Source organism: Phyllobates terribilis, unplaced genomic scaffold (assembly GCF_046119375.1).
Source record: "Phyllobates terribilis strain yellow unplaced genomic scaffold, ASM4611937v1 Scaffold_9__5_contigs__length_417890890, whole genome shotgun sequence".
In the NCBI taxonomy this organism is placed as follows: Eukaryota; Metazoa; Chordata; class Amphibia; order Anura; family Dendrobatidae; genus Phyllobates; species Phyllobates terribilis.
This window is the reverse complement of record NW_027362769.1, coordinates 228,096,632-228,111,104: the sequence shown is the minus strand read 5'-3', so window position 1 is coordinate 228,111,104 and position 14,473 is coordinate 228,096,632. Positions and strand designations below refer to the sequence as shown.

The 14,473-nt window shown below is 40.6% G+C and overlaps 1 protein-coding gene across 5 annotated transcripts in view; it reads left to right on the top strand.

Moving 5' to 3' along the window:
• Positions 1 to 14,473, top strand: part of PARN (poly(A)-specific ribonuclease) — a 110,712-nt gene that overhangs the window by 17,005 nt on the left and 79,234 nt on the right. For all 5 annotated transcript variants that reach the window (XM_073647712.1, XM_073647711.1, XM_073647708.1 and 2 more), the window contains 8 exons: positions 4,271 to 4,331; positions 4,420 to 4,597; positions 8,078 to 8,143; positions 9,184 to 9,222; positions 10,220 to 10,262; positions 11,311 to 11,391; positions 11,482 to 11,538; positions 13,664 to 13,741. In XM_073647712.1, coding sequence (XP_073503813.1) covers positions 4,271 to 4,331; positions 4,420 to 4,597; positions 8,078 to 8,143; positions 9,184 to 9,222; positions 10,220 to 10,262; positions 11,311 to 11,391; positions 11,482 to 11,538; positions 13,664 to 13,741 — 603 coding nt within the window. The remainder of the gene's footprint in view (positions 1 to 4,270; positions 4,332 to 4,419; positions 4,598 to 8,077; positions 8,144 to 9,183; positions 9,223 to 10,219; positions 10,263 to 11,310; positions 11,392 to 11,481; positions 11,539 to 13,663; positions 13,742 to 14,473) is intronic.

Genomic DNA, 14,473 nt, shown 5'->3' with positions numbered 1-14,473 from the left:
AATTAAATTAACTTTGATATTCTAATTTAGTGAGAAGCACCTGTATCTACTCATAAACACACATTTGTCTTGGCAACTGATACCTTATTTTTTTTCCCTATGAGAATTGATTAGACTTAGTCCAGTTTGGTGGGAAAAAAAAGTCTGAACTGTTGCTGAAGCATAACCTTTGTTCATGTATGAGTATTATAACCTACCTGTTTATGTCCCGAGACTATATATAATTCCCTCACCCTTAGGTTAGGGTCACGCAACCGTTTTCTGCCCACTCTTCTATAAAGGCCACCTCTATTTATTGTGCGGCTTATCCTGGTCGTATGGACAGATACTCCAGTCTCTGCTTTGGGAACTCTGCAGCTCGTTCACGGTTACCTTTGGTCTCTCTGATGCCCTCCTTGCTCGGGCTGAGAGTTTTGGTGGGTGGCCCTGTTTTAGCAGGTTTGTTGTGGTACCATGTTCTTTCCATTTGGTGGCCACCAAGTTAAATGCTATGTCTGGCGCTAAACCAACACATCTCATCACCCCAAGAGGACCATACAAACCGTAAACCATGGTGGTGGCAGCATCATGCTGTGGGGATGTTTTTCTGCAGCAGAGACAGGGAAAATGGTCGGAGTCGAGAGGAAGATGGATGATGCGAAATGCAAGGATATTCTTGAGCAAAACCTGTTTCAGTTTCTCGGTGATTTGATACTGGGACAGAGGTTCACCTTCAAAGAAGACAATGACCCAAAGCATACTGCTAAAGCAACACTCGAGTAGTTTAAGGGGAAATGTGTAAATGTCTTGGAGTGACCTGGTCAAAGCCCAGACCTTAATCCAATTGAAAATCTGTTTTCTGCCCACTCTTCTATAAAGGCCACCTCTACACTGTGTGCAGAATTATTAGGCAAGTTGTATTTTAGAGGATTATTTTTATTATTAATCAACAACTATGTTCTCAATCAACCCAAAAGAGTCATAAATATCCAAGCTTAATATTTTTGGAAGTTGGAGTGGGATTTTTTTAGATTTGGCTATCTTAGGAGGATATCTGTTTGTGCAGGTAACTATTACTGTGCAGAATTATTAGGCAACTTAATAAAAACCAAATATAATCCCATCTCACTTGTTTATTTTCACCAGGTAAACCAATATCAGTGCACAAAATTTAGAAATAAAGATTTCTGACATGCAAAAACAAAAAAAATTAGTGATCAGTATAGCCACCTTTCTTTATGATGACACTCAACAGCCTTCCATCCATAGATTCTGTCAGTTGCTTGATCTGTTTTCGATCAACATTGCGTGCAGCAGCCACCACAGCCTCCCAGACACTGTTCCGAGAGGTGTACTGTTTTCCCTCCCTGTAGATCTCACATTTTATGATGGACCACAGGTTCTCTATGGGGTTCAGATCAGGTGAACAAGGGGGCCATGTCATTATTTTTTCTTCTTTTACACCTTTACTGGCCAGCCACGCTGTGGAGTAGTTGGATGCATGTGATGGAGCATTGTCCTGCATGAAAAACATCTTTTTCTTGGACGATACCAACTTCTTCCTGTACCACTGCTTGAAGAAGTTGTCTTCCAGAAACTGTCAGTAGGTCTGGGAGTTGAGCTTCACTCCATCCTCAACCCGAAAAAGTCGCACAAGTTCATCTTTGATGATACCAGCCCATACCAGTACCCCACCTCAAACTTGCTGGCGTCTGAGTGGAGCTCTCTGCCCTTTATTGATCCAGCCTCTGGCCCATCCATCTGGCCCATCAAGAGTCACACTCATTTCATCAGTCCATAAAACCTTTGAAAAATCAGTCTTAAGATATTTCTTGGCCCATTCTTGATGTTTTATCTTATGTTTCTTGTTCAAAGGTGGTTGTTTTTCAGCCTTCCTTACCTTGGCCAAGTCCCTGAGTATCGCACACCTTGTGCTTTTTGATACTCCAGTAACGTTGCTGCTCTGAAACATGGCAAAACTGGTGGCGAATGGCATCTTGGCAGCTTCACGCCTGATTTTCCTCAATTCATGGGCAGTTATTTTGCGCCTATTTTGGCCAACACGCTTCTTGCGACCCTGTTGGCTATTTGCCATGAAACCCTTGATTGTTCGGTGATCACGCTTCAAAAGTTTGGAAATTTCAAGACTGCTGCATCCCTCTGCAAGACATCTCACAATTTTGGACTTTTGAGAGCCCGTCAAATCTCTCTTCTGACCCATTTTACCAAAGGAAAGGAAGTTGCCTAATAATTAAGCGCACCTTATATAGGGTGTTAATGTCATTAGACAACACCGCTCCTCATTACAGAGATGCACATCACCAGATTTACTTAATTGGTAGTTGGCTCTCAAGCCTATGCAGCTTGGAGTAGGACAACATGTATAAAAAGTATCGAAGTGATCAAAATACGCATTTGCCTAATAATTCTGCACGCGGTGTATTGTGTGTACGGTTATTTTGGTCATATGGACAGATACTCCAGTCTCTGCTTGGGAACTCTGCAGCTCGTTCACTGTTACGTTTGGTCTCTGTGCTGCCTCTCTGGTGCCCTCCTTGCCCGGTCTGAGAGTTTTGGTGGGTGGCCCTCTCTTGGGAGGTTTGTTGTGGTACCATGTTCTTTCCATTTGATGATGATGATGGATTTGATGGTGCTCCAGTGGGATCATCAGAGACTGGGATATTTTTTTATAACCCATTTCTGACTTCTGTACTTCTCAACAACTTTGTCTCTGACTTGTTTGGAGATCTCCTTGGTCTTTATGGTGTTTGGTTAGTGGTGTCTCTTGCTTAATGGTGTTGCAGCCTTTCAGAAATAGTGTGTATATACTGACAGACCATGTGACACTTAGATCGCATACAGGTGAACTTCCTTTCACTAAGCATGTGACTTATGAAGGTAATTGCTTGCACCCGAAATTTTTAAGGGCTTCATAGCAAAAGGGGTGAATACATAAGCACATACCAATTTTTAGTAACTTGATCCCATAAATGTAATTTATGCCTATATTTTTCTCACTTCACCAACTTAGACTATTTAGTGCTGATGCATCACACACAAGTCAGATTACAAAAATATTTAAACACAGGTTGTAATGTAACAAAATAGGTAAAAAGCCAAGGGGGTGAATACTTTTGCAAGCCACTCTATGCATGGTAAATACTTCCATTGCACACAATAACATTTCTGGGCCATCTTTTTGGAGCTCTTCATGTTTCTGTGATAGTTATTCCTCTGGAAATATTTTATTTGACAATAGTCAGCTATTGACCCGGACTAAGGGTATGTGCACACCGTCAGGAATGGTAGCGCTTTGAACGCTGCATACTTGATGCTGCGTTCAAAGCGCTGCACGCAGGTGAAGCCGCATGTGTTCATTGAACCATGCCGTTTCACCGCATCCTATCCATTGCACTGGTAGAATTTCTCTTGCGGAGACTAGCGTCCCCACAAGAGAAATAGACATGCTGTGGTCTGTGAAGACGTGCCGAATGTCCGTCTCCGTGGGTGAGCCGCAGGAGCACGGGAACGCATAGTGGGCATGGGATTTGTACAAATCCCATCCACTATTCTCTAACATCTGGCCACTGCGGATTGGACACAGCGCAAGTGTGCTGCGCCCAATCCGCAGCGTTTACTGATAGTCTGCACATACCCTAAGAGTTTAAAGATCAGCTTGAACCGCCGTTAAAGTGGTTGTTTGAAGTTCTAAAAATGGGTAAAATTCCTTGAAAAAAATCCAAGCCTCTTTGATTTCTCTCTCTGGTCTCATGAACAGAGGGACTTTTGACCCTATAGTGTACAGTTCATTGCCTAATTTGCCGGCTACCAGTCTTATATGGCTGGTTGTTACCTAGGTAAGCAGTGTACACCTCAATCGGGGCTATGCTTTACAGCCTGCTCTCTGAGCTGACTGCACCCGACCAGCCTCAGTGTCCGTGCACTTCTCCCATCCTGCAGAAGCACTGCCTATACATACAGCATGGGCGTGTGTTACATTTGTACCAGCGGTGTGACCATACCACTCGTCTGAATTGTCAAGAGTGCACTACCCCCGGCAAAGCAGAAACCAGTTTCCTGGATTGATGCATTCCTGAAGATAGAACATCCCTTTAAGTGGGACTGCACTACCATAACAGACACAACCTATTGGCAAAGGAATGGGCTTTTCTTAGGTAGTGGTGGGGGAGCATATCTTCCACCACTCCCTACTTTATTCTGGACAGTCCTGTTAATTTAATCATGTAATAGGGTAATTTTGATTTTTATCTCTTCTGTTTTTCTCTTCCAGAGCTCCAGCATAGACTTTCTAGCTAATCAGGGTTTTGATTTTAACAAAGTCTTTCGTGACGGTGAGTTTTCTTTTAAAACTTTTTTTCATAAATGCATAAACTCTACACAAAAACTTTGTATAGGCAAGTGATAATTTTTCCTACTTAGGTATTCCATACTTGAACCAAGAAGAGGAAAGACAGCTAAGAGATCAGCAGGAAGATAAGCGCTACCACACAAATGGTGCAAGCACAACGTGTTACATGTATATTTCACCTGACGCGGCCAGAGCTCCTGTCGTTCCGGTAATTCCTGAGGATCAGAAAGATTTTATCGATAAAATTGTGTAGGTGTCCAATACAGGTGCTATATTTTTGTTTGGAAATCCTATATCATAGTTATATTTTACTGTAGTTATTTCCTATTCTCTCAACTATGTTGACTTTCTGTATAAAATTGTATATAGGTAAAAAATTGCTGTTAATCTGACCATATCCTTAAACCCCTTCGCGACCCTTGACGTACATGTACGTCAAAAGTTGTATCTCTGCATTTGATGTGGGCTCGCACCCCAAGCTCACATCTTTCCCGACATATGATGGCTGATTTAATCAGCCATCATGTGCCTTTAACCTCCTCTGGAGGGGCTCCTCCCGCGGCTGTTAAATGCCACTGTTAATCTCTGCTAGCAGCATTTAACATGTGTCGCGATCGTGCGGCACTTATGGGCTGCCATGACAGCCGGAGGTCTGCCGAAGACCTCCCTGCTTGTTATGATGATCCTCCTGTGAAAACCCTTTTGCCCCCTTCTGTCTAAGCCAATGCTGCCATTCAAAAAGAGATGGGTTTGGAGAAAGATGGGAAGGTGCACTTAGTTATATGAAAAAGTTTGGGCACCCCTATTAATCTTAAGCTTAATGTTTTATAAAAATTGGTGTTTTTGCAACAGCTATTTCAGTTTGATATATGTAATAACTGTTGGACACAGTAATGTTTCTGCCTTGAAATGAGGTTTATTGTACTAACAGAAAATGTGCAATCTGCATTCAAACAAAATTTGACAGGTGCATAAGTATGGGCACCTCACCAGAAAAGTGACATTAATATTTAGTAGATCCTCCTTTTGCAAAAATAACAGCCTCTAGTCGCTTCCTGTAGCTTTTAATGAGTTCCTGGATCCTGGATGAAGGTATTTTTGACCATTCCTCTTTACAAAACAATTCTAGTTCAGTTAAGTTTGATGGTCGCCGAGCATGGACAGCCCTCTTCAAATGATCCCACAGATGTTCAATGATATTCAGGTCTGGGGACTGGGATGGCCATTCCAGAACATTGTAATTGTTCCTCTGCATGAATGCCTGAGTAGATTTGGAGCGGTGTTTTGGATCATTGTCTTGCTGAAAGATCCATCCCCTGCGTAACTTCAACTTTATCACTGATTCTTGAACATTATTGTCAAGAATCTGCTGATACTGAGAGGAATCCATGCGTCCCTCAACTTTAACAAGATTCCCGATGCTGGCATTGGCCACACAGCCCCAAAGCATGATGGAACTTCCACCAAATTTTACTGTGGGTAGCAAGTGTTTTTCTTGGAATGCTGTGTTTTTTTGCCGCTATGCATAACGCCTTTTTGTATGACCAAACAACTCAATCTTGGTTTCATCAGTCCACAGGACCTTCTTCCAAAAAGAAATTGGCTTCTCCAAATGTGCTTTTGCATACCTCAGCCGACTCTGTTTGTGGCGTGCTTGCAGAAACGGCTTCTTTCGCATCACTCTCCCATACTGCTTCTCCTTGTGCAAAGTGCGTTGTATAGTTGACCGATGCACAGTGACACCATCTGCAGCAAGTTGATGCTGCAGCTCTCTGGAGGTGGTCTGAGGATTGTCCTTGACTGATCTCACCATTCTTCTTCTCTGCCTTTCTGATGGTTTTTTTTGGCCTGCCACTTCTGGCTTTAACAAGAACTGTCCCTGTGTTCTTCCATTTCCTTACTATGTTCCTCACAGTGGAAACTGACAGGTTAAATCTCTGAGACAGCTTTTTGTATCCTTCCCCTGAACAACTATGTTGAATAATCTTTGTTTTCAGATCATTTGACAGTTGTTTTGAGGAGCCCATGATGCCACTCTTCAGAGGAGATTCAAACAGGAGAACAACTTGCAAGTGGCCACTTTAAGTAGCTTTTCTCATGATTGCATACACCTGGCTATGAAGTTCAAAGCTCAATGAGGTTCCAAAACCAAAAAAAGGGCTTTAGTAAGTCAGTAAAAAGTAGGTAGGAGTATTTAAAACAAGAAAATGATAAGGGTGCCCTTACTTATGCACCTGACAAATTTTGTTTGAATGCAGATTGCACATTTTCTGTTAGTACAATAAACCTCATTTCAAGGCAGAAACATTACTGTGTCCAACAGTTATTACATATATCAAACTGAAATAGCTGTTGCAAAAACACCAATTTTTAAAAAACATTAAGCTTAAGATTAATAGGGGTGCCCAAACTTTTTCATATAACTGTAAATGTTTGGCCACACCAAGGGTGCACGGAGTTCCTGTATTTAGTTTGAATAGTCATTCTGTGCTGAAAGACTCCCTTTAAGGTGGAAAAAAATATAACTTTAACAGCATACTGAAGTCAAGCAAGTTTCTCTGAAAGACCTTGGTCACATGTTCAGTATTTGGTCAATATTACATCTTTGTAAGCCAAAACCAGGAGTGGCCGAAAAACTCCTGGTTTTGGCTTACACATACTGACCAAATACTCAATGTGTGAACGTGGCCCAAGGCTGGGGCTTCTATACATTGGCCACAAAGCAGAGCCAGGGTTTACTTTATGGCAATGCTACATTACAAATCGATAGAAAATAGATATTGGCTCACCAATTACTTGGAATAAAAGTCCAGTGTGCACGGAACCACAATCCGACTACTCGTGTGAACAATGGAAACAATATGTAAATGGTATTCCACTGCCTGGTAAAAATCACTTTAATTGAAAATATTTAAAAAGTCATCCAAGAATACATGATACAAAACAAAAAGCCAAGAGTTCAGAATGCTATCCGGCATTTTGCCAAAGGCTTTGACAGAGAACGCTGGATGGTGTTTGAAACGCGTCGCTTTTTGTCTTGTATCCTGTATTCTTAAACGAGTTTTTAAAATATTTTCAGTTAAAGTGATTTTTAACTAGAAGCTGGAATACCATTTTACATATTTTTTTTTCCAATGATGCATTGCAACCTAATGAAAGTAAATGTAGTCTTGCTGCAATAAATCCAAAGGTGCTGGACAGATTGCAATGTAGTTGGTAGCGAAGTAGCATTGCCATACCGTCATCGCAACGTTGTCATGTAGCTCCAGACTTGTACTAACTGCTAGGAAACCTGGGTGAAGGATGGGAGCCCAGAGGGTACATGGGTGATAAGACAGTTTTCAACCTAAAATCTCACAAGGTTTAGGTATCTTACTTGGTTACTTGAGTTTGCAAGATGTTGAAATACTGCAATGTTGAGTTTCCAATTTCTGCAAAATAATCAGTAATTATCACTAATTAAAATAATCATTAATGCTGATTATTTGTGAATATTCTAATGCATGACTGTATGAAGATGGCAGTTTGGAAAACTGTGATTTATCCCACCTATATTTTATCTTGGGGAGTTACACATATTGCACTTTCCAATGTTTCGATATAAAGTGGGTCAGCCTCAGATTCCATGGATGGTTACCACTTATTACTAACACAACCCATGGAGTTTATTTGCTTGTATGTATTAGTATATCTGTGCATGTGTGAACCATGACTTTATGTTTCCCCCAGAGAATCTGTTGATGAATTTTTAAAAGATGAAGAGAAGAAAGTTCTACAATTAGAACCTTGTACTGGGTTTGTGTTTTTCCATTTTATTGACCTTTTTATTACTGTTTTTATATTGTTCCATAGGGTCCTGCTGGAGGTGGAGGGTCACAAAAAATAATAGAGGGGTTGGTTTTAGAATAATGTTAATCTGGGAAAAAGATTAAAGTATGTAAATGCTTAATCCCATGTTAAAATATTATATATGAGCGTTTATATAATCCATAGAAGATACCAATTGTGCAACTTTGCTAAACATGTTATTTATTACTCCAACAAACCATATCCAACAAACAATAAAGGTATTCTTATTAGTTTGGGCTAACGTGATCCGTGGTATTACGCGTTTTTTAAGTTATTTAGCTGCTGCGGATCCATGGGTTGTCAAAACCGATGAATATCAGGATCTGGACAATTTGTGGATACCTCTCGCACTGCTGATTATTGAAGACGTCAATTCACATACAATTATCAAACTTGCTTTTTTTATTCAATGCGTTTCGAAGTGACAAGCACCTCTTCAGGAAACAACCACATATCGTTCAACGTGTTTCGAAGTGCGGTTGTTTCCTGAAGAAGAGGTGCTTGTCACTTCGAAACGCGTTGAATAAAAACCGCAAATTCTCCAGTTCATGATCTGTTTTCGGAGGACGCATGAGGCTGTGGTGCCGCGTAGAGGTGGACACAAAAATCCAAGATGCGGCGGACAAGCGGCCACTTCATGAAAGCGGCAGCAGTTTTCCAATGCATTATTAGAAATTAATCGCAAATGGCTTCTATATTGTTATTGACCACCTGAACCAATATGTGGGATCCCAGCCTAAATGTAACTCTGGACTAGAATACAAGCTATAATTCTCTTTAAGTAATGGAATTGACATCACCTTTTACTAGATTTTAATATGTAGTTTAGACTTGTCTGGAAAGTTAGATAATGGGACATTTGGGACCTTTACGGCTTTTTATATAGTTTAATACTTATTTTTATCTTTTTGTCTGTTCCTTGTATCATAAATGTCTTATTGCAGCTTTATAGTTGCAGTGTATAAAACCTTTTCCTCTCTTTCTAGGTATCAGCGGAAGCTTATCTACCAGACAATGAACTGGAAGTAAGTAGGAGTACCATATGTTTACTGCATACATCTGTTCTCATATATGATTAGTCAGCGAGTTTCTGACAGGGCTGTGGAGGGAGTCGTGGAGTCGGAGTAGGTGTCATGGAAATTGAAGAGTCGGAGTCTCAGGTTTGGCTTACCGACTCCACAGTCCTGCTTTCTGAAACCAATGAAGAGAATAATAAGCTTTGAAAGTGGTAGATCCTTGTACACTGGTCTGTGAGTTAGTTCAGGGGTGGGCAATTAATTTTTCTGAGGGGTCACATGAGAGCCCATGACTGTTATGGATACCAAACCAATAGGCTGAAATTAATTCTGCTCAATATTAATATTAACATTAATTCAATTATAATATTTATGTGCGGCCCCATCCTCCACCAATGTATTCACTGCATCCTGAGGATACGGATGGCAGTGACAGCGGATGGACGTCGGGTGGGACAGGGCACCGTGCTGCCCGTGGGCCACTGTTTAAGCCCTTAGGCTGTCTCGATCCTTGAGCCGTACTGGAACAATCAGAGGGCCGGATGTGGCCCGCCGGCTGCCCAGGTCTGATTTAGTTCCATTTATATGTAGCGATTGCCTAAATTTTATCTGATTTAAATAATTAGTGCGATCATTCATACTCCTACAGTTTCACTATTGTTGGCAGCACATTGCTCTATAGAGGGGGAAAAGTGCTATCCACAAACTATACTTTTAATATCTGCATAAAATATTATCGAACAGCAATCCATGTGTTCTTTTCTTTGGTGGCCATGTTTATAAGCCCTGATGTTGAGGAGCGAATGTTTGTACTATATGATTTAAATGTCTACCATTTGGGTTCCAGTACCCTTGTCTTACCAGTTCCACTTCTCCCCCCGGCTGCTCCTGCTTGGTGATCAGACATCTTGTCATGTGTCATGTCAGTGAATCGGCATCTTTTTTGTACTTCTATTATTTATATGTTTCTTTTCTGTAGTTATTTCTGTGAATGCTTCTCTTTTAGGTTTCCACGAGGCACCCATATCGAAACTGTCCAGTCTCCTAATGTAAGTTTTTCCTATTCTGGAACAGTAGTTATATTGCTAAAAAAGTAGGGGTGTTTGCTCCTAAGGACTGTATGAATACTGATGTGGAAGCTGTAATTGAATTTTGGTTATTATTCAGGTTTACCAAGATGGCTTGATAAAAAAAAAAATAAAAATAATACGTGGATAATATCCTCCTTTTGTAAAAACATTGTTCTACTTTTAAAGATTCTTCAGCTAAAACTATTTGACAGTAGAACTTAGGGCTCTGTTCACACGTGGCGCTTTTGCTGCGTATTTTAGAGTACCATCATAATCAATAAGCATTCTGAAATCTCATGCACACGCCATACAGATTTTGAGCCCCGCTGCAATTTTGCAAAGATGCAGCATATCAATTCTTTCAGTTATTTTTGCAGTGCTTTTCAATCATTAAAATGACTTGCTGAAAAGCACAAGTAAATACTGCAAAAAACGCATGTAAAAATGCCGCATTTTTTTCTGCCACCACTCTGGTTTTTGGCACAGAAAAAAAAAATGCTGCAAAAACGCAATGTGGGAACATGTCCTTAATGTGGTTTTCCAATACTGGACAACACCTCAGAGGTGAAACAAAAAAATAAAAATATATCAATACTTGCTTCCTGGACTGGTGGCATTTCTCCTTGCCAAGTGTACCCCCACCAGTCTTTTGGGATCAACATCCAAAAAGGTGGTATGTGAGCTGCAGCTAATCAGCAGTAGCTGATGAGCTGCAACTTTCACACTGTGTCCAATCTGGATGTAGAGAACTCGGGAGACTGGGGATGTATCGTCGAGTACGGAGGAGGAGCGGCCGCAGTGATGAAGGTATTATGGTGTTTTTAACCTTCCTTGCCCCATTAGTAAGTGGTTGTAAAGTGGCAGACAACCCATTTGAAATGTTTTAAAAAAAAAAAATAAAAAACACCACCCGTGATGGAGATATTACCAAGATGTTGCTGTTTTGGATGAAGTATTGTTTCTCCCATATTTTTTTTAAATTGAGTTTTCATGTTGTTATAAGACTCATATACCTTCTATGTTGCAGAGTGAAAGGTGCATGGTTATCACCAAAGTAGATGAAGAAGAGAAGAAGACAAAAGAGCTACAGAAAAAAGCCAAAGAGCAGGTACAGCTGAAGTGTCCCATACTTGTGGATAACCATAAGCTTCCCTTGATGGTAACAGTGCTGTGCATTTCTTTTTTTCTCTCTCTGCAGGAAGATCTTAATGATGCTGTTGGGTTTTCTCGAGTTATTCAAGCAATCTCATCCTCTGTAAGTATTAAATCTGTACCATAATGTGAATAAACACCAGCGACACAGTCACTCTCGTCGCTTCTATCGAGTTCTCCACTGACCCTCTGACATCGGTTATGTCAACTGAATACAACTGAGGATTGCGTCATTAGACATCAACCAAACAGGTTTTTGTTAAATTTTATTTTTTGGCAGTATTTTTTTTTTATCCATGTCACAATCCTGTGTTTTAAAAAAACAAAACACTGGGACTTTTTTTTATATATTTTTTTTCTCTCCGGTTTTGGGAAATCCAGGTATACACAGCAACGAGCAGACTCTGACTTTTGTACTAAAGCTTCTAATGAGCAGATGTTATTGTGAAGGGAGGGGGGAGCAGGTCAGCTGTGACATTGGCTATTGTGGTTGGTGGATCCTGTGTTTTCAGCTGGGTACAGAGGTGTTACCTGTCATTGTAATCCTGCCTCTGATAGTAAAGAAACTGCTGAAAAGACACTCAAAAATAACCCTATCACGACCCTGGAATTTTCCAGGTTTTTTCTGTTTGTTTTTTGCTACCCTTCCGAGAGCCATGACTTTTTTTTTTTTCCCATTATTATGGCCATTTAAGGGCTTGCTTTTTTGCGGGGCGAGTTGTACTTTTGAACGACACCATTTATTTTACCTCATCGTGTACTGGAAAACGGGAAAAAAAAAATCTAAGTGCAGTGAAATTGCAAAAAAAGTGCAATACCGCAATTTGTTTTTTTGGGTTTTCTTTTACCATGTTCGCTAAATGCTAAAACTGACCTGCCATTATTATTCCCCAGGTCATTGTGGGATGCCAAACATGTATAGGTTCTTTTTTATTAAAGTGGTGGGAAAAAAATCCAAAGTGTGTTTGTGTGTTTGTGTGTTTGTGTGTTTGTGTGTTTGTGTGTTTGTGTGTTTGTGTGTTTGTGTGTTTGTGTGTTTTGTTATATAAAAAGCTCAATTTTTGGGGATCTGGGGCTGGTGAGGGCTTATTTTTTGCACGTCCAGCTCATGTTTTTATTGAAAGCATTTTGAGGTAGATACGATGTATTGATCGCCCTTTATTGCAATGTTGCGGCGACCAAAAGAAACGTAATTCTGGTGTTTTTCTTTTTTTTTTTTCTCGTTACATCTTTTACCGATCAGATTGATTTCGTTTATATTTTGATAGATCGGACTTTTCTGAATACATCGATACCAAATATCTTTTTTATTTTATTTTATTTTTTTTATTTTGAAGGGTGCAAAAGGGGGTTGATTTGAACTTTGTTTTTTTTACTTGCTGCAATAGAAGCTGTGATCTTCGGATCGCTTGTGCTACACATAGCAGGGCTTCTGCTCTCTTATGTGTGGCAGAAATCCTCATCTCCCTTGACTGGCGTTCATAGCAGATCAGCAATGACCAGCACGGGGGTCTTCTGTAGACCAACCCATCGGTGTGCCAATGGGCGGGTCTTGTTGCGCGCTTCTAACAGCCGCGGGTGGATCACGACTTTTACGCGGTGTGTCAAATTCCCCCCCCCCTCCCCCTTTTTTTAATTTTTTTTTTTTTTATGTAATTTGGTAGCTCTATATTTTCCCTATATTTCTTTGTTTGGAATCTCTATCCATGTTTATTTACTTTGCTTGAATGTATATACTCGCTGGCTGAAATTCGTATATTCTATTGATAACGTAAGCTATTGCTCAAGCAGCCAGCATAAGACCGCACTTGTAAGCAGTGCCAATAGTGCCATATTTCGGTAGATGATCAGAGATAAGATTTCATGGCATCCACGTCGTCAGTTCTTGCTGAAAGGGTACCCGTGGACTGTTTTTGTATATATACTTGCACGCTGGGCTCAGCTAGCCCTGCATGTGTTCTCAATAAGGAGGAGGAATAAAAATGCTTGCCGTGCGTCTCCCGCCAACATCAACTGGTTCAGTCGACATTTGCCTAGTGTGCATTGTCACCTTTTAGTGTGGAGGGATTTTGTGAAAAACGAAAAATCATGTGGAAAAATGTGCTTGATATTTCTAATTTAAACATTCTTCTGTATACAAGCAGCCTATCCTTTTATATTCTTAGTTTCTTAGAGGCACAAACAGATGTTTAGTTTAATAGTAATTTTCAGATCTAATTTTCTTGCAGGGTAAACTCGTGGTTGGACACAACATGATGTTGGACGTCATGCACACCATAAATCAGTTCTATTGTCACTTGCCTGATGTAAGTGGTTGTTTTCATTGAGGCTTTCCTTTGTGTGTAGGTCAGGGACGGGGAACTTTTTTTTTTTTTTATGCCAAGGGTCATTTTGGATATTTATACCATCCTTCAGGGGCCATACAAAATTATCAACTTGAAAATTACCCTGCTCTATTTGGTCAAACATTTAATCAACCCCCACCCCCCCCTGCAATGTTTTGGCTGGAGCTGCGTCTCTTTGGTGCGGCTGGGATGTTAGGTGGTATGGATGATATTTCTACTCGCAACTGCTTTTCCAGATTTGCATTGGTCTGTAGTGCAGTCGACGCTGCGATGATGAAGATGCAAAGAACTCTCACCAGTAACACCAATCTATATTATACTGCAGATCTCCTCAGGGTGGGAAATCCATCACTGCTCACGTTACATTTATAGAACTTGAGAGATCTGCGGTATACGCATCACATAGGAGACACCGAGACTGCACTATATACATCACATAGGAGACTGCAGTATATACATCACATAGGAGACACCGAGACTGCACTATATACATCACATAGGAGACTGCAGTATACACATCACATAGGAGACACCGAGACTGCACTATATACATCACATAGGAGACGCCAGGATACACATCAAATAGGAGACACCGAGACTGCACTATATACATCACATAGGAGACGCCAGTATACACATCAAATAGGAGACACCGAGACTGCACTATATACATCACATAGGAGACACCAGTAT